Source organism: Penaeus chinensis, chromosome 19 (assembly GCF_019202785.1).
Source record: "Penaeus chinensis breed Huanghai No. 1 chromosome 19, ASM1920278v2, whole genome shotgun sequence".
NCBI lineage: Eukaryota > Metazoa > Arthropoda > Malacostraca > Decapoda > Penaeidae > Penaeus > Penaeus chinensis.
This window is the reverse complement of record NC_061837.1, coordinates 4,019,152-4,037,881: the sequence shown is the minus strand read 5'-3', so window position 1 is coordinate 4,037,881 and position 18,730 is coordinate 4,019,152. Positions and strand designations below refer to the sequence as shown.

Here is an 18,730-nt window from a genome sequence, read left to right as displayed (position 1 = left end):
TGGAAAGAAGACATATTTATTTTTTTATTTACTTTTTGCCATGAGAGCTCAATACTTGTCAACATAATTAAAAAAAAAAAGAATTATAATATAAGCTGAGACTCATACTACTACTATTACTACTAAATCAAAATGCTGAGACTCATCATCATTATCATCAAACGGAAGGTTCAAAATAAACCGCCGTGGCTCTCCATTCAGTTCTATCATGAGTCGATCTCGTATCATGGAAAGGAGTCAGGGGTTGAAGTGACGACAAAGTAGAGACTACCAAGATTCTTTCTTTGTCCGCATTTCCTGCTATGAAATCTACTGCCCTGATGTGTGTGTGTGTGTGTGTGTGTGTGTGTGTGTGTGTGTGTGTGTGTGTGTGTGTGTGTGTGTGTGTGACTCATACTATTACTATTATTACTACTAATTCCATCATACTAATATTTGAACATTGCAGTGATAAAAATATTCAGTGAATGCATACACATAATAAACAGTAATAAATTACATATACACATTCATTTCCTTATTTATATTTCTGAGGGTTTCAAAATCGAAATACGAAAGATGATGCTTGACGATTTTAACTGTGACTTCAAGATACAATTACGAAAAAAACAACTTCAATTTAAATGCAAAGTGGAGTGATATGTGCATGTACATGCACGTGGAGTGATATTTTTAGCTTAAACACAATAACACGGACACGGACACACGCACACACTCACACACGCACGCACATATGTTTATACGTGTGTGTGTACTCAGTACGAATAACATCAGGCTTGCGCTCCTTTGGGCACTTCGTAGCCTTATGAATCGTGCAATTTTAACGGAACGGCTTGTAGCCTGTATTTTTTTGTGTGGCGCACAAACGCTACGGTCCCGAGAGGTGGTACGCCTAGTGGGTACCAAGTGGGTACTTCTTGAGTGGTATTTGACTACATATCCAGCTAAACTCCCTTGTACAACCATGAAATTAAGTGTGAAGAAACATGAGAGTATTTCTTTCTACTTGTAAGCCTAGCTGCTGGACAATAAATGGAAAATATATGTAATGATAAAAAAAAGTTGACCGTGATAAATACTAGAATAAAAGAAAGCTCCTGTGGGTCAATGTTTACATCTGAACGTCACCGTAGCGCTACAGACCGTCCCGTTGGAGCGTATTCTGTGTAGCGCAACAGAAGTGTTCCGTATTCTTCAACAGAACGCAAGGCAGCTGTGGCAACAACAGTCGACGGTAATAATATTGATAAAATAACAATGCCGACAAAATCCAATCATAACAAACCTGATAAAAGTAATCATAATGACAAAAACACCAACAACGACAGCAAAAAACAATCAACATACCAAAGAAAAAGAGTTATACAAACAAGGGGAATTAGGTAACTTCTCTTAGTCACCAAATAGTGCAATAAACACCTAACAGCCTCGTTTGATGCGAAGTAGATAATTCGAAGCAATTATCCTTGTTTGTTTCGCCTTTTTAGCATTTCTTTTAAGTACTTAGTTATCATATTTTCTTTCGTGATGTAAATTTCAGAACACGCATACACATATTTGTTTATGCGTGTGCCTGTGTCTGTATCTGTGTCAGTGTGTGCGTTAGTGTGTGTATATATGTTTATGTTCACACACACACACACACACACACACACACACACACACACACACACACACACACACACACACACACACACACACACACACACACACACACTCCAGGTCGACCTACTAGCCCTCACGAGCCCCCCCGCCCCTTCCCTCCCCCAGGTGACGTTCGCGGAGCCCCAGGGCGGGATGCTGCCTGTGCAGACGCGGGCGGAGATGAGCGCCGTGTCTCGGGTGACGCTGGTCGAGGTGTACAGAGCCGGGCCGTTCGTGAGGCCCAACGTGCAGGTGGTGGGGCACTGGGTACGCGACTTGGCACTTCCTTCCTCGTTGTGGGGCTTGGGTTTGCATTCGTTAGGTGTGAATGTGTTTCGTGTGTATAGTTTGTTATCTATCTATCTGTCTATGTCTTTATATGTATTCACACACACACACACACACACACACACACACACACACACACACACACACACACACACACACACACACACACACACACACACACACACACACACACGTATATGTGTATGTGTGTGTGTACTGTCCACTCTGTATATACACGTATGCATGCATATATATATATATATATATATATATAATATTCATATATATGTATATATATGTATATGACACACCCGAAACAAACGCAACAAAAACAGACACAACAGATATAACCGCAACAGACACAACAGAAACAAACGCAACAGAAACAACAGAAGCAACAGCAGCAACAGGCGCAACAGAAGTATCAGGAACTGTGACTCTTCAAGGACCGTAGATTTGCAGGAATCTCGAGGCGGCGGAATGACTCTCCTGCGCGCTCCTGCAGAGGACAAGAGTGAACGGCGCTTCGACCTCATGGGCATCGAACTGCGCTGCCTGACGCACGAGGTGGGTGTGTTTTTTGTTGCGTTTCGTTTTGGCGTTGTCTCTCTGTCTCTGCCTTTTGAGTCTCTCTCTCTCTCTCTCTCTCTCTCTCTCTCTCTCTCTCTCTCTCTCTCTCTCTCTCTCTCTCTCTCTCTCTCTCTCTCTCTTTCTTTCTTTCTTTCTTTTTTTCTTTATTTCTCCCTCCCTCCCTCCCTCCCTCCCTCCTTCTCTCCCTCTCTCTCTCTCTCTCTCTCTCTCTCTCTCTCTCTCTCTCTCTCTCTCTCTCTCTCTCTCTCTCTCTTTCTCTCTCTTTCTCTATTTCTTTCTTTCTTTCTCTCTTTCTCCCTCCCTCCCTCCCTCCCTCCCTCCCTCCCTCCCTCTCTCTCTCTCTCTCTCTCTCTCTCTCTCTCTCTCTCTCTCTCTCTCTTTCTTTCTCTCTCTCTCTCTCTCTCTCTCTCTCTCTCTCTCTCTCTCTCTCTCTCTCTCTATCTCTTTCTCTCTCTCTCTCTCTCACACACACACACACACACACACACACACACACACACACACACACATACACACACACACACACACACACACATACACACCCTCTCTCCTCACTCCCTCCATCCCTCTCCCTCTCTCCATCTCTTTTTAATTACATCCATTCTGACAATTTAATTTCACTTGGATCATGCAGGTGTTAATAATACACAAACAAAAAATTATTAAGTTGTAGTGTAACAAGCGAAAAATATATATATATTTGCATAGCTCAGGACGCAACAACGAAGCAGAGGACAGGCAGAGTTCAGACATTATTAATTCTGTTTTTTTTTTTTTTTTTTTTTTTTTTGTAGCAAGAAATGGTGAAATTCATAATTACCAACTGTGCTATATAATATACACATTTTGTGAGGGTTAATCTTAACGTCAGCTGGGCTACTAGAATATGATATTACTTAAATAATATCTTTTGTGTTTCTTTGTGATATGGAATTTTTTTTTTTCAAGGATAACACGGGAACCCATAATCCGTGTATAAAATATGACTAATTTTGTAATGACGGCTTGGTAACATTTACATTGTCTTTTAAGTATGGTCGCGTTTGCTCCATATTTGCATAGGGAGGTGATAAAAAATGACACGATTTTAAGAAGGAATAGCTTGCACTTAGCCGAGTCTTTTTTACATGACAAAATAAGAAAGTGACGCACTCACTTACTCACTCACTCACTCACTCACTCACTCACTCACTCACTCACTCACTCACTCACTCACTCACTCACTCACTCACTCACTCACTCACTCACTCACACTCACTCACACTCACACTCACACTCACTCACTCACCCACCCATTCGCCTACCTACCCACTCACACACTTACCCACCCACCCACCCACTCACCCATTCACCCATTCACCCACTCACTCACTTACCCACCCACCCACCCACCCACTCACCCACTTACTCACTCACCTACTCACTCACTCACTCACCCCCCCACCTATCCACCCAAACCCACTCACCCACCCATCCACCCACCCACTAACCCCCCCCCCCCACCCATACCCACCCATACCCAAACACCACACCCATCCTCCTCCTCCTCCTCCTCCCCCAGTGGCCTCCCGTGACCATCAACCGGCTGGTGGACGAGTCGGGTAGCCAGGAGGTGACCGGCTGGATGGGCAGCGCCTGGGACATCCTCAAGGAGCGACTGAACTTCACGTAGGTGGGGGAGACGAAGGGAGACGACGACAGGTGATTGCGTCATGTCGGGGAGGTCGCTGTGGCTGTTGTGATTTTGTTAGCGTTGTTGTTCGTGGTGGTGGTGGTGTTGTTATTGTTGTTGTTGCTGTTATTATTATTATTATTATTATTATTATTATTATTATTATTATTATTATTATTATTATTGTTGTTGTTATTGTTGTTATTATTGTTATTATTTTTGTTATTATTATTGTTATGGTTATTTATATTATTATTATTATTGTTATAATTGTTGTCATTATTATTGTTGTTATCATTATTGTCATTATTATTAGTATTGTTATCATAATTATTGTTGTTATTGCCTTCATCGTTATTATTGTTATTGTTAATATTATTACCATTATTACTATTAATATTATTAGCATTGAGATAGAGTGGGAGAAAGCGCGAGAGGAGGAGGAGGGGGAGGAGGAAGAGGAGGAAGAGGAGGGAGAGGAGGGAGAGGAGGGAGAGGGAGAGGGAGAGGGAGAGGGAGAGGGAGAGGGAGAGGGAGAGAGAGAGGGAGGGAGAGGGAGGGAGGGAGTGAGAGAGGGAGAGAGGGAGAGGGAGAGGAGGGAGAGGGAGGGAGGGAGTGAGAGAGAGAGAGACAGAGAGACAAAGAGACAGAGAGACAGAGAGGGCGATAGAGAGAGAAAAAAAAAGAAAAGAGAAAGGTAAAGAAAAAAGAGAAAGGAAGCGAGAAAGAATGAAAAAAAAAAGAGAGAGAGAGAGAGAGAGAGAGAGAGAGAGAGAGAGAGAGAGAGAGAGAGAGAGAGAGAGAGAGAGAGAGAGAGAAAGAGAGAGAGAGAGAGACAGCCACATTACCCCACTCAACCGACGACCCCCTTTCGACCTCAGCTCGACGTGCCGCCGCCCTCGAGACGAAGACTGGGGCACGCTGACGGAGGGCCGGTGGTCGGGCATGGTCGGCGAGCTGGTGGAGGGCCTCGCCGACGTGATCATGGCGCCCCTCGACTACACCGTCGCCAGGAGCCGCGCCGTCGACTTCGTCATACCGGTGGCGGAGGTTCGGTGAGTGGAGGGGGGGAGGGAGGGAGTGGGGGGGAGGGGGAAGGGGGTAGAGGTTGGGGGAGGGGGGGTGGAGAGGGGGATGGGTGGGAGGGAGGGAGTGGGGGGAGAGGAAGGGGGTAGAGGTTGGGGGAGGGGGGGTGGGAGGGGGGAGGGAGGGAGGGAGGGGTGGGGGGAGAGGAAGTGGGTAGAGGTTGGGGGAGGGGGGTGAAGAGGGGGATGGGTGGTAGGGAGGGAGTGGGGGGTAGAGGCTGGGGGAGGGGGGTGGAGAGGGGGATGGGTGGGAGGGAGGGAGTGGGGGGGAGAGGAAGGGGGTAGAGGCTGGGGGGGGGTGGAGAGGGGGATGGATGGTAGGAAGGGAGAGAGGGAGAGGAAGGGGGTAGAGGTTGGGGGAGGGGAGTGGAGAGGGGGATGGGTGGTAGGGAGGGAGGGGGGGAGAGGAAGGGGGTAGTGGCTGGGGGAGGGGGGTGAAGAGGGGGGTGGGTGGGTAGGTAGGGCGCTTGCAGGGAATTGATGGGTAGGAGGTGAGTGGATAGGGAACAGATAGGGAATGGGTAAGTGTGGGTGGGTAAGGAATGGGTGGGTAGGAGATGGGTAAGGGTGTGTGGGTGAGGAATGGGTAGGGAGTAGGTAGGTGTGGGTGGGTAAGGAATGGGTAAGTGTGGGGGGTAAGGAAGGGGGGGTAGGGAATACGTAGGGTGTGGGTGGGTAGGGGATGAGTAAGTGTGGGTGGGTAGGGGATGAGTAAGTGTGGGTGGGTAGGGGATGAGTAAGTGTGGGTGGGTAGGGGATGAGTAAGTGTGGGTGGGTAAGGAATGGGTAGGGAATGGGTAGGTGTGGGTGGGTAGGGGATGGGTAAGTGAGGGTGGGTAGGGGATGGGTAAGTGAGGGTAGGTAGGGAATGGGCAAGTGCGGGTGGGTAGGGGATGGATAGGGAATGGGTAAGGGTGGGTAGGTAAGGAACGGGTGAGTAGGGTATGGATAGGAAATGGGCAAGTGTGGGTGGGAAGGGGATGAATAGTAGTGGGCTGGTTTAGGGATAGTTGGATAGGGTGGATGGGTGTGGATAGTGAGTGGGTATCAACGGGAAGGCAGGGGCGAGTGTGGTGATGGTGGGCATGGAGCTAGGAATGTCATGCATATTTATCAATTGCATGAGCTGTGAATATCATGCATAATTAAACATTTCAGTGATATGGTGTGGTAATTTGAACGATTGGAAAATCATCAGCCAGAATTTAGATATTTATTATTGCGAAACTGTCACGCTATAATCATTTATAATTATCGTCATTATCATCAACTTTTTAAATTAATAGTGTTAGTTTAATATTTATACTCCTTTCATCACAATTTTGATATAATTATTAGAGTCATTTACCTCATTCTCTCATTCAAAAAAAGCAAAATCACTCGAGCAACATGGCACAAAACAGGTTGCATGTTGCATATATTGCAACTGTGTAACTAAACTACGCAACAATTTCTTATCAGCATTTTTTCTTTCAACTTTCACGACAACGTAACAACATTTAACAACTTTTCCCCATTTAATAGCTTTTTTTTCACTTCTCTCTTTCCCTTCTTGTTTCTTCCTCGCAACGTTTAATTTTCTTTTTATCTTCTCTCCTTCCTCCTTTTATTCGTTCGTCACAACAACACTTAATAACCTCCCCCCCTTCTTTATTTCCCTCTTTTGTTCACTCCTCGCTAAAAAAAACATTTATTTTTTCTTCCTTTTCTCTTCTCCAATCGCAACAACATTTAGCAACTTTTTTTTTCTTTCTTTCTTAATAATCTTTTTTTTACCCCTTCTTTTTTTCCCTTTTGTTTCTTGTAACAACATTTAACAACCTTTTTTTTTTTCTTTCTTAATAATCTTTTTTTTTACTCCATTGTTTCCCTTTTGTTTCTTCTTGTAACAGTATTTACCAACTCCACCCCCTCTCTCTTTCTCTCCTCCTCTGTTTATTCAACATTTTAACAACCTTTTTCCCTTTCTCACATTCTCCATTTTATTATTTCAAAGTAATAACACCTTAACCTTTTCCTCTCATTCTATCATTCCCCCGTTTTATTTTCTCTTCGGAACTTTACCGACTTTATAACAACTCTTTAACAACACTTTAACCACTCTTTTTCCTCTCCTTTCATTCCCCAATTCTCTTCTCGCAACACCACCTAAACAACTTTTTCCCCTCCTTTCATTCTCCCATTTTATTATCTAACAACCTGTTTTCCTCTCCTCCCATTCCCCCATTCTACCCTCTCCTCCCAACACCAGACTAACAACCTTTTTCCCTCATTCTTCAATTCCCCCATTCTGTTATCTCCCCTCTTTTCCCCCATTCTTCCATTCCCCCATTCTGTTCTCTCCCCTCCCTAGTTACATCATGGTAGTCCAGCGAGCGCACCAGCTGACGGGCGTGTGGGAGAGCTACACGCAGGAGTTCGGGTGTAGGAGTTGGGCGGCGGTTGTCCTGTTCCTCGTCCTGTGTCCCTGTGTCCTCTCTCTCGTGTCCAGGTCATCCCCCAGCGAGGCCACGAAGGTCACGCTCCTCGACGCCGTAACCTGTACCCTCGGGTTTCTGGGTCAGCAAGGTAACTTGGAGATTGGTTCGGGTCAGAGATTGGATCGGGTCGGATATTGGTTTGGGTCGGAGATTGGTTCGTGTCGGAGATTGGTTCGGGTCAGAGATTGGTTCTGGTCTGAGATGGGTCCGGGTCAGAGATTGGGAGATCTCAGCAGGAACCGAGGCTGAGTCAGGACAATGGAACCGCCACGACCTGTCACGGCGGGCGCAACAGTGGGCGATGAGAGATCGACGACCCTGCGCCCTGGCCACTCCGCTCGTTTGCATGGCGCTCTTGCATGCTTGTTTTTGTCGACTTTGGCTTGCTTTTTATCTGATTTTGACTTGCTTTTATCTGCTCTTGTCTTGCTGTTGGTTGCTTTTGTCTGCTTCTGACTTGCTTTTGCTTGGTTGGACTTACTTTTATCTGCTCCTGACTTGCTACTGCTTGCTTTTGTCTGCTTTTGCCCGCAGTGTCGCGTCGATCGTTTTTCTGATGAAATTCTAGGTCTAGAATATTTTCTCTAGAGTTTGGGAGAATGTTATGTAAAGGTTCTTCCAGATATTTTCTTAGTTCAACCCGGAGAAGATTGGCGATCGCTTTGATGAATGTGAGATTTTGTACACACACACACACACATCGATATATATATATATATATATATATATATATATATATATATATACATATACATACATATATATGTATATATATATTTATATATATACATACACATATATATGTATATATTTATATATATATGTATGTATATCTATCTATTATATCTCTATCTATCTATTTATATGTATATACATACATACATACATACATACATAGATACATATATATACATATACATACATACATACATACATACATACATACATACATACATACATACATACATACATACATACATACATACATACATACATATACACACACACACATACACACACACAGACACACACACACACACACACACACACACACACACACACACACACAGACAGATATAAACATGTATCATATATGATATGCTTGTATATGTATATATGTTTGTGAAGTTATGTATATGCAAGCACACACATCTGTTTGTTTGTACATGTATAGGGTACATCAGCTCCATGTTAAGCAGCAGCCAGCCAGCCTTCCTTATGTACCCAAAACCAACAACAACAAAAACGACAATAACAACAATAAAATACACAATATCAACAGATTCAACAACAGCAACACGAATAACAACGAAATGTAACAACACTGACAACAGAAGCTTCAATAAAAATAACAGAAGGCGATACAACAGAAACACTAACAAAAAAAAAATGAAACAACAGCTGAAGATACAACAATAATTACAACAACGGCTGAAGATGCAACAGAAACAACAACAACAGCTGAAGATGCAACAAAAACACGAACAACAACAGCTGAAGATGCAACAAAAACACGAACAAGAACAGCTAAAGATGTAACAGAAACAACAACAACAGCTGAAGATGCAACAGAAACAACAGCAACAGCTGAAGATGCAACAAAAACACGAACAACAACAGCTAAAGATGCAACAGAAACAACAACAACAGCTGAAGATGCAACAGAAACACGAACAACAACAGCCGAAGATGCAACGGAAACAACAACAATGGCCGAAGATGCAATAGAAACAACAACAGCTGAAGATGCAACAGAAACAACAACAACAGCTGACGATGCAACAGAGACAACAACAACAACAGCCGAAGAAGCAACAGAAACAACAACAACAGCTGAAGAAGCAACAGCAACAACGGGATCTGTATCTCGTGTCGTGGCGTGAGTCGAAGCCCGAGCGTCGGTTTAACTTTTTTTCTTTTTCTTATTAATCTTAAGTGGATTAAACTCTGCTCAAGATAATTTCAGAGTTGGCTTTCTTGCGCAGGATTCGCTGGGATTTGTGTTACTTGAAGTCATTATTCAAGAGGCGTTAGAGTTTTTCACTGTAATGTTCAGTTGTTTTTTTTTTTGTGTGTGGGATAATTCGCTTTCGTTGTGATGTTTTGCCTTTTTTGTATTAATGTCCAGTTTTGTATTGTCTATTCTTGCATCAAATTCTATCTAATATAGTTTTTGTTATCATATTCACTTCTATAATTAAATATTATCTGCTTATGATAAGTTATCAGTGTAGTTCATGAAAGCAGGTAATGATGATAACGATTGTAAAATCCTATATTTAGATGTTATCAACTTTCACGAATTTTTTTTTTTATGAAAGATCTGATATGACATTATGTATTGTACTTTGCAACATTCTCAATTTGCAACAAATGAAGTGTAGTTTTAAATATAGGACAGGGATTGCAAGACACACACACACACCTAACTGTGGAAAAGCCTCTTTATTGTTGCAAAATGCATATGCTTATCTAATGGATATACGTTGTGGAAGGAATTCGTAACATCAAATGGTAAAATAGACGATTGCAAAGTTGACTGACTTGCTGCAATTTGTGAGTGATGGTAGCACAATATGTGATTTAGTTCAGTAGCTTCACTTTAAATATTTTTGGGACTAAATTGTTATCTTAATCAATTGTCATAAGCCTCTCATTTCATAAACGAGAGAGCGAGAGAGAAAAATTGGAAGAGGGAGGGAGAGGGAAAGAGGAAGGTAGAGAGGGAGAGGAAAACAGAGAGGGACATGGGAAGAGGGAAGAAGGGAGGGAGAAATGAGAGAGAGGAAAGGAGGTAGGAGGGAAGGAGATAGAAGAAGTCAGGGATAGGGAGAAAGGGAAGGAAAATGAGGGTAGGAGGAGAGGGAATTAGAAGAGGTGAGAGTGAGGAAGAATGACTTCTCTTCCTCTCGTGCTTTCTCTCCTCCACGTCCTTCTTTTTTCTTTTCCTCTTCCTCCTTCTCTTCCCTCGATCTCTTCTCCTTTACGCCCTGATCGCACCCATCATTCCTTCTCCCTCACCCACGTCCCAGGCACCTCCCTGAGTTTCACGAGCGCCCCCAGCCGCATCTTCTTCCTCGCCTCCTTCGTCACGACGGTCCTCCTGTACTGCCACTACACGAGCGCCCTCTTCTCGTCCCTCGCCATCACCACGGACAGCCAGCCCTTCAGGGACCTCCGGGGAATCCTCGAAAACGGAAAGTACAGGTTTGGATTCACCGAGGGCATCTCCGTCGAGAATGACTTCAAGGTGAGGTGTGCGAATGGGTGTGTGGAGGTAAGGGTGTAAACTAGGGTGTGTCCGTGTGTGTGAGAATGAACTAGGGTGTGTGTGTGTGTGTGTGTGTGTGTGTGTGTGTGTGTGTGTGTGTGTGTGTGTGTGTGTGTGTGTGTGTGTGTGTGTGTGTGTCTGTGTGTGTGTGTGTGTTTGCTGGTGTATTTGTGTGTGTCTGCTGGTGTGTTTGTGTGTATGCTTTTATGTGTAGGTGTGTCACGAGTGTTTATATTATTTGTGCGTGATAACATGTGCTTACCTTAGCTTGTGTATGTTTATATTGTTTGTGTGTGTGTTTGTCTGAATATTTTCCTCTACCCTTCTTACTCGCAATTTCTCTATACCATTGCCCCCCCCCCCCCTTCTCTCTCACCATTCTTCTTTTCCCTTATAGTTCAATCTTTATCACCTTCTCCCGTCTTCCTTCTTCTCTTACCTTATCTCCTCCCCTTTTACCATCTTTATCACTCTCTCCCTTTTTCCCTATTCCTATTCTTTCTCCTCTACCCCTCCTTCGTCGCCAGAACATGAAGAAACCTCATTTCCTCATTTCTCCATCTTTATCACCGTCTCCCCTTTTCCCCATTCCTCTTTCTTCTTCTCAACTCCCTCCTTTCTACATCCCTCCCCTCTTACCATCTTTATCAGCCTCTCCCCACTTCCTTCTTCTTAGCCCTTCTTCTGTTTCTCCCTCCTCTCTCCATCCCTCTCCTTTCAACCCTCTTTATCACCCTCTCCCTCTTCCCCACTCTCTCCTCCCTCCCCTTTCACCATCTTTATCACCCTCTCCCTCTTCCCCAACTCTCTCATCCCTCCCCTTTCACCATCTTTATCACCCTCTCCCCTCTTCCCCAACTCTCTCATCCCTCCCCTTTCACCATCTTTATCACCCTCTCCCCTCTTCCCCAACTCTCTCATCCCTCCCCTTTCAACCCTCTTTATCACCCTCTCCCTCTTCCCCAACTCTCTCTTCCCTCCCCTTTCACCATCTTTATCACCCTCTCCCCTCTTCCCCAACTCTCTCCTCCCTCCCCTGTCAACCATCTTTATCACCCTCTCCCCTCTTCCCCAACTCTCTCCTCCCTCCCCTTTCACCATCTTTATCACCCTCTCCCTCTTCCCCAACTCTCTCCTCCCTCCCCTTTCAACCATCTTTATCACCCTCTCCCCTCTTCCCCACTCTCTCCTCCCTCCCCTTTCACCATCTTTATCACCCTCTCCCTCTTCCCCAACTCTCTCATCCCTCCCCTTTCACCATCTTTATCACCCTCTCCCCTCTTTCACGACTTATCTTCCTCCCCTTTCAACCATCTTTATCACCCTCTCCCTCTTCCCCAACTCTCTCCTCCCTCCCCTTTCACCATCTTTATCACCCTCTCCCCTCTTCCCCAACTCTCTCATCCCTCCCCTTTCACCATCTTTATCACCCTCTCCCCTCTTCCCCAACTCTCTCCTCCCTCCCCTTTCACCATCTTTATCACCCTCTCCCCTCTTCCCCAACTCTCTCATCCCTCCCCTTTCACCATCTTTATCACCCTCTCCCCTCTTCCCCAACTCTCTCATCCCTCCCCTTTCACCATCTTTATCACCCTCTCCCCTCTTCCCCAACTCTCTCTTCCCTCCCCTTTCACCATCTTTATCACCCTCTCCCCTCTTCCCCAACTCTCTCATCCCTCCCCTTTCACCATCTTTATCACCCTCTCCCCTCTTCCCCAACTCTCTCTTCCCTCCCCTTTCACCATCTTTATCACCCTCTCCCCTCTTCCCCAACTCTCTCATCCCTCCCCTTTCACCATCTTTATCACCCTCTCCCCTCTTCCCCACTCTCTCCTCCCTCCCCTGTCAACCATCTTTATCACCCTCTCCCCTCTTCCCCACTCTCTCCTCCCTCCCCTGTCAACCATCTTTATCACCCTCTCCCCTCTTCCCCAACTCTCTCATCCCTCCCCTTTCACCATCTTTATCACCCTCTCCCCTCTTCCACGACTCATCTTCCTCCCCTGTCAACCATCTTTATCACCCTCTCCCCTCTTCCCCAACTCTCTCATCCCTCCCCTTTCACCATCTTTATCACCCTCTCCCCTCTTCCACGACTCATCTTCCTCCCCTGTCAACCATCTTTATCACCCTCTCCCTCTTCCCCAACTCTCTCATCCCTCCCCTGTCAACCCTCTTTATCACCCTCTCCCCTCTTCCCCAACTCTCTCATCCCTCCCCTTTCAACCCTATTTATCACCCTCTCCCCTCTTCCACGACTCATCTTCCTCCTTCTCACTCCCTCCTTCGTCGCCAGGACTCGTCCAACTACCTGTACCAGCAGGTGTGGGAAAGGCTCGTGATGCCTCCTCCCTCTGGCCTCATGCAGGACGACGGCGCCGGCCTCGCTCGGGTCGGTATAGTGCGCTGATGGTGGTGATGGTGGTGATGGTGGTGGTGATGATGATGAGGATGAGGATGAGGATGAGGATGAGGATGATGATGATGATGATTAATAATACTGTTGATAATGATGATATGTATTAATAGTAAGAGTAATAACAATAATAATGATAATGATCATAGTAATAACAGCAACTGCAATGATGTACGAACCTAATAATAGATAAAAACAAAAACAAATATGCGATAGTAATGATAATACGATAATTTTAGTAATAAAGATAACACAACAAGAGCAGCAATGTCATACGAACTAAGCACAGAATAAGAAACAAAAAAAAAAAAAAAAAATTTACTTCCTTACCCCCCTCCCACCGCCTCCCCCCCACAAACTCTCCCTTTCCTCCCCCCTCCCATTTCCAACTCAATACCCCCCCGTCCTCCCTCCCTGCCCCCCCCCAACACTGCGCTTTCCTTCCCTCCCGCCTCCGTCCACCCCCACCCCTCTTTCCCTCCCCCCGCCTCCCCCACCCCCACCCCTCTTTCCCTCCTACCTCCCCCCACCCCCACCCCTCTTTCCCTCCCTCCCTCCCACCTCCCCCCCACCCCTATTTCCCTCCCTCCCTCCCACCTTCCCCCCACCCCTCTTTCCCTCCCTCCCTACCCCCACCCCCACCCCCACCCCTACCCCTCTTTCCCTCCCACCTCCCACCTCCCCCCCACCCCCACAGGTTCGCCGAGAGAAGTACGTGCACATGATGGACCGAACCAACTTGGTGTACATGACCCGCGGCCAATGCGACCTGGAGATGCTGCCCGTGCCCCTCTTCTCCTACCCCTCCGGCATGGCCTTCAGGAGGGGCTCGCCCTATAGGGAGGTCTTCTCGAGGGCGTGAGTTCGTTTTTAGTTGATTTTTTCATTATTGTGTCTTATATCTATATATATGTATATATACATACATATATATATATATATATATATATATATATATATCTGAAGAACGTGAGTACATTTTTGATTGATTTATTTATCCGGAATATATATATATATATATATATATATACATATATATAACTATATATATAGTTATATATTTATATAAATGTATATATATATTTATATATATGTATATATATTTATATAAATGTATATATATATTTATATATATGTATATATATTTATATATATGTATATATATATATATTTATAAATGTATATATATATATTTATATACATGTATATATGTATATATGTATATATATATATATATATATATATATATATATATATATATATACATATACTTATATATATGTATATATATGTATATGTGTTATATGTATATGTATATTTATATATATATATATATATATATATAATCTCGAGATCGTGAGTAAACTTTTAATATATTTATCATTATATATTCATTTTCATGTTTATCTCGATAGCATGAGTAAATGTTTCTCTATACATAAAGATTTTGAAGTTCATTTGAAAAATCTTATCTGTTTTTGTATCTGTTATCTGTTATCTTACTAATTCTGTATTACATTTATCTTTTATTTTACTCTTTCTTATGTTACTCTTATGTGTGTATTTGTATAGCTGTATGTCTACATATCTACAGGTCTGTCTGTTCATCTATATATCTATCTGCATATCTACCTATCTACGTTTATCTATCTGCATATCTACCTATCTACGTTTATCTAGCTGCATATCTGCCTATCTATGTTTAACTGTCTATTTACTTATCGGTCTATCTACTTATCTATTTATCTATTAGTGTGTAATCGAAAAGCTTAACAATTCCTTTCTCTTTTCCTGATCTCATTTATCATTGTCTCTACTTATTTCCTACAATAAACTGTAGAAAACGGGAAATAAACGAAGAAAAAAAGAAATATAGAATAAAATAAAAGTATAGTGAAGCCCTGTCTATTTTATCGAAATATTTTACCTTTTCTTGTGTCAAGCTTTAGTATAAATATATTTTCTCTTTAAGTAATTGACCAGCCTTTACAGAAAGATATAATTAATCACACAGTCAATTATATTAAAAACTTATTTTCTTTAAAAGTCATAAAAGACACTCAAACACATGATAAAAAATAAGTGAATAAATAAAAACCATATAAACGCAACAATTCCCTGAACATCAAACATATTGAATTTAAGCTTTATACCGAGGGGAAAATCACGTTCAAAGCTTGGCCGGTTAATTTCGCGCGATTTTCCTGCTTTTTTGCTGAATTTAATTTTCGTGTGGTCTGCTAGGATATGCATAGTGCAACTGAAAGCAAATAAAAACACAGTAACGTTTAGGCACAATTAATAGGAAATGAAGAAGATAAAATGTTATATTAATAACGAAGTAAAAAGGTGACGTTTCGAACTTCACGTCCGTTTGGAAGGTCACGTTTTGACTTTGTTTTCCTTTTGCTCAGTAAACTATTTTAAATGAGAATTCCAAGTTCTGTGATAGAGAAATAGATGAAGTAAATGCATATACAGAAAGTTAATGTTCTTTGGCAGATTTAGGTTTAAAAAATAAATGAAATAAAATCAGGGTAACGATATTAATGTAAGAGAAATTCATATTTTGAGTGCTAAAAGGGCCAATATCCAATCATGCCAATTTTGAGGTAAGCCTAAAAGCCTACCACCGAATTGGAATTTGTTTGTTTGTGTAAGTCTTATAAAAGCTAATGACATCAGTGTACCTGGGAAGCCACGCGAGCAATGGTTCGAAATCCATATAACTGAAAATTGTGATTGAGTGTCATGAATGGCTTCATTTTGTGGAAACATAGCAACGGAAAGCTTCAGTTTGGCCGCTTTTATTATTTCTTATTTTCCTTAAATTCATTATGCCATATTCAGCATACAGGTAATTAGTTTTACATTTATATACAGAAAAGGAAATGAAAAGACAGGAGAGAGAGGAAAAAACGTGAATGTAGTGCAGAATTATTGTTAAAGGAAGCTTATTTCTTTATATTATTGGGAAAATTAATCGAACTAGGAAGAATGGTTTAAATATCAACAGCAATAAATGATTTAATGTATTAATGAATCAACAAAAAATACATTTCTTGCAATGTTTGTTTTGAAAGGACTTCAGTTGGAAATAGATATGTATGTTCTTCATTCTGAAAAGTATTCGTTCTTTTCGTTTTGTAACAAAATGTCTCTTAAAGGATTAGATTAATGCAACACAGTTTGATTTTTTTAGATAACGAAACAAACTTTCAAAGGCGTTTTTCTCAACATTGATTTTTATGACCTTGGCCCTAGAAATATTCTGACACATTTTCAAAACAAACCAATCTTCTTTAAGATTTTTTCACAAATGTATAAAAAATATCTCGACGATTTTCACAACTGATGTATAAATTTATCTTTGTCAGTTTTACAACAGCTGTGTAATATATATATATATATATATATATATTGTGTGTATATATATATTTATATATGTATATATATGTATATATATGTATATATATGTATATGTATATGTATATGTATAAGTATAAGTATATATATATATATTGATAGGCCTTTACAAAAGAAATAAAATATATATTTGACAAAATTTAACAACAGATAATTCAATAAAAACAATTTTTTTTTTTACCAGATTACTCATCTTAATGGACTCCGGCGTGACCAAGAAGCTGATGGACAAATGGCAGCCTACGGCAAGCTTCTGCCAAAGCCTGGACATACAGCCATTAACTCTCACCCACGTATTTACTGCCTTTCTCCTCCTGGGCGCCGGCATGCTCCTCTCCTTAAGTATCCTGGCGGGGGAGGCCCTTTACAAGAACATCCAGAAGGGTATTTCAGCGAAGATTTCTTGGAGGCGAGAAATGGAACAGAGAAGAGATGAAAGGGTAGAAGATTATGATCGAAAGGAAAATATAAGTAGCGACGGACTGAGGACAAGCAATCGCGTAACATGGGTTGATCGTACAGGGTTTAAAAAGCGTGTTTAAGGGTTATATTTATTATATGCACATATATTGTAGATATACATTAGAGTGGAGTTGATTAATTATCTTTTGTGATCTTTTATCCTTAAGGAAGGGCATGGTACAGACCATCGGTCGCTTCCCAAAAACTACCAACGCCTTTGGTATGTAGTTCAATACCTGCTGATGTGATGTTACCAGTAATGCTGTGCTAAAGATGACAAACATTTTTATTGTGAAATGTGTATTATTGTTAACTCTTGTAATTGTGCTATTTTCAATAGGCTAAACCCAAATATTTGCAGCATATTTGCTGTTTGTATATATATATATATATATATATATATATATATATATATATATATATATATATATATATATTTGACCAAGGCAGGACATTAAACTGTACCCTGGGGTTCAAGCATAATACCCTATGAGCTCCCCGTGCCAGGGTTGAAGCTGGTGGCAGCAGGACAGTGGTTCTCGCAGAAGGCGTTTATGAGTGGAACTAGTAGTTCACAGCAGATGCAGAATATATATATATATATATATATATATATATATATATATATATATATTTACACACACACACGTGTGTGTGTGTGTGTATATAATATATATATATATATATATTATATATATATATATATATATATATATATGTATACACACATACACATACACACACACACACACACACACACACACACACACACACACACACACACACACACACACACACACACACACACACACACACACACACACATATATATATATGTATATAAATACATATATATTCATATATATATATTCATATATATATATAATATATATATACATATATACATATATATATATATTCATATATATATAATATATATATATACATATATATACACATATATACATATATTACATATACATACATACATATATATATATATATATTATATTTGTATGTGTGCGTTTGTGTGTGTATATGTGTGGGTGTATATTTACTTATTCATTTGTTCAACCACACAAGCATTTCAATAACAGGAAAAAAATTATAGGCAACTTTTTTTCACTTCGATGTCCCGGTAACAGAGAACGGAATCAGGTGACTGTAGTAAACCTCATTACTCATGATCCATTTGTAAACTCGTCACAGATAGTCACCATATCCTTGTCAATTGCACTTGCCTGTGTTGTCTTGTGTTCCTCATGACACGCCGGTGTAACATAAATATGTAACACATTGTCTTGCACTATTAAAGTATCGAAAACTGTTCATATATTTTTTTTCTGGTGACTGATAGTAAGATGTGTATGTATACAATAGATATACATATATGCA

At 41.6% G+C, this 18,730-nt stretch overlaps 1 protein-coding gene across 2 annotated transcripts in view; it reads left to right on the top strand.

The window, feature by feature from the left end:
• The window catches only part of LOC125035235 (glutamate receptor ionotropic, kainate 2-like), a 23,753-nt gene extending 5,843 nt beyond the window's left edge, over positions 1-17,910 (top strand). The window contains exons 1-10 of one of the 2 annotated variants that reach the window (XM_047627496.1): positions 1,254-1,382; positions 1,771-1,911; positions 2,387-2,499; positions 4,085-4,191; positions 5,077-5,250; positions 7,634-7,848; positions 10,793-11,010; positions 13,328-13,423; positions 14,145-14,305; positions 17,058-17,910. In XM_047627496.1, coding sequence (XP_047483452.1) covers positions 1,304-1,382; positions 1,771-1,911; positions 2,387-2,499; positions 4,085-4,191; positions 5,077-5,250; positions 7,634-7,848; positions 10,793-11,010; positions 13,328-13,423; positions 14,145-14,305; positions 17,058-17,415 — 1,662 coding nt within the window. In that variant the 5' untranslated portion in view covers positions 1,254-1,303 and the 3' untranslated portion in view covers positions 17,416-17,910. Of the gene's footprint in view, positions 1-1,253; positions 1,383-1,770; positions 1,912-2,386; positions 2,500-4,084; positions 4,192-5,076; positions 5,251-7,633; positions 7,849-10,792; positions 11,011-13,327; positions 13,424-14,144; positions 14,306-17,057 lie in introns of those variants that run through there. The other variant, XM_047627495.1, reaches the window with a different exon arrangement.
• The last annotated feature ends 820 nt before the right edge of the window (positions 17,911-18,730 follow it).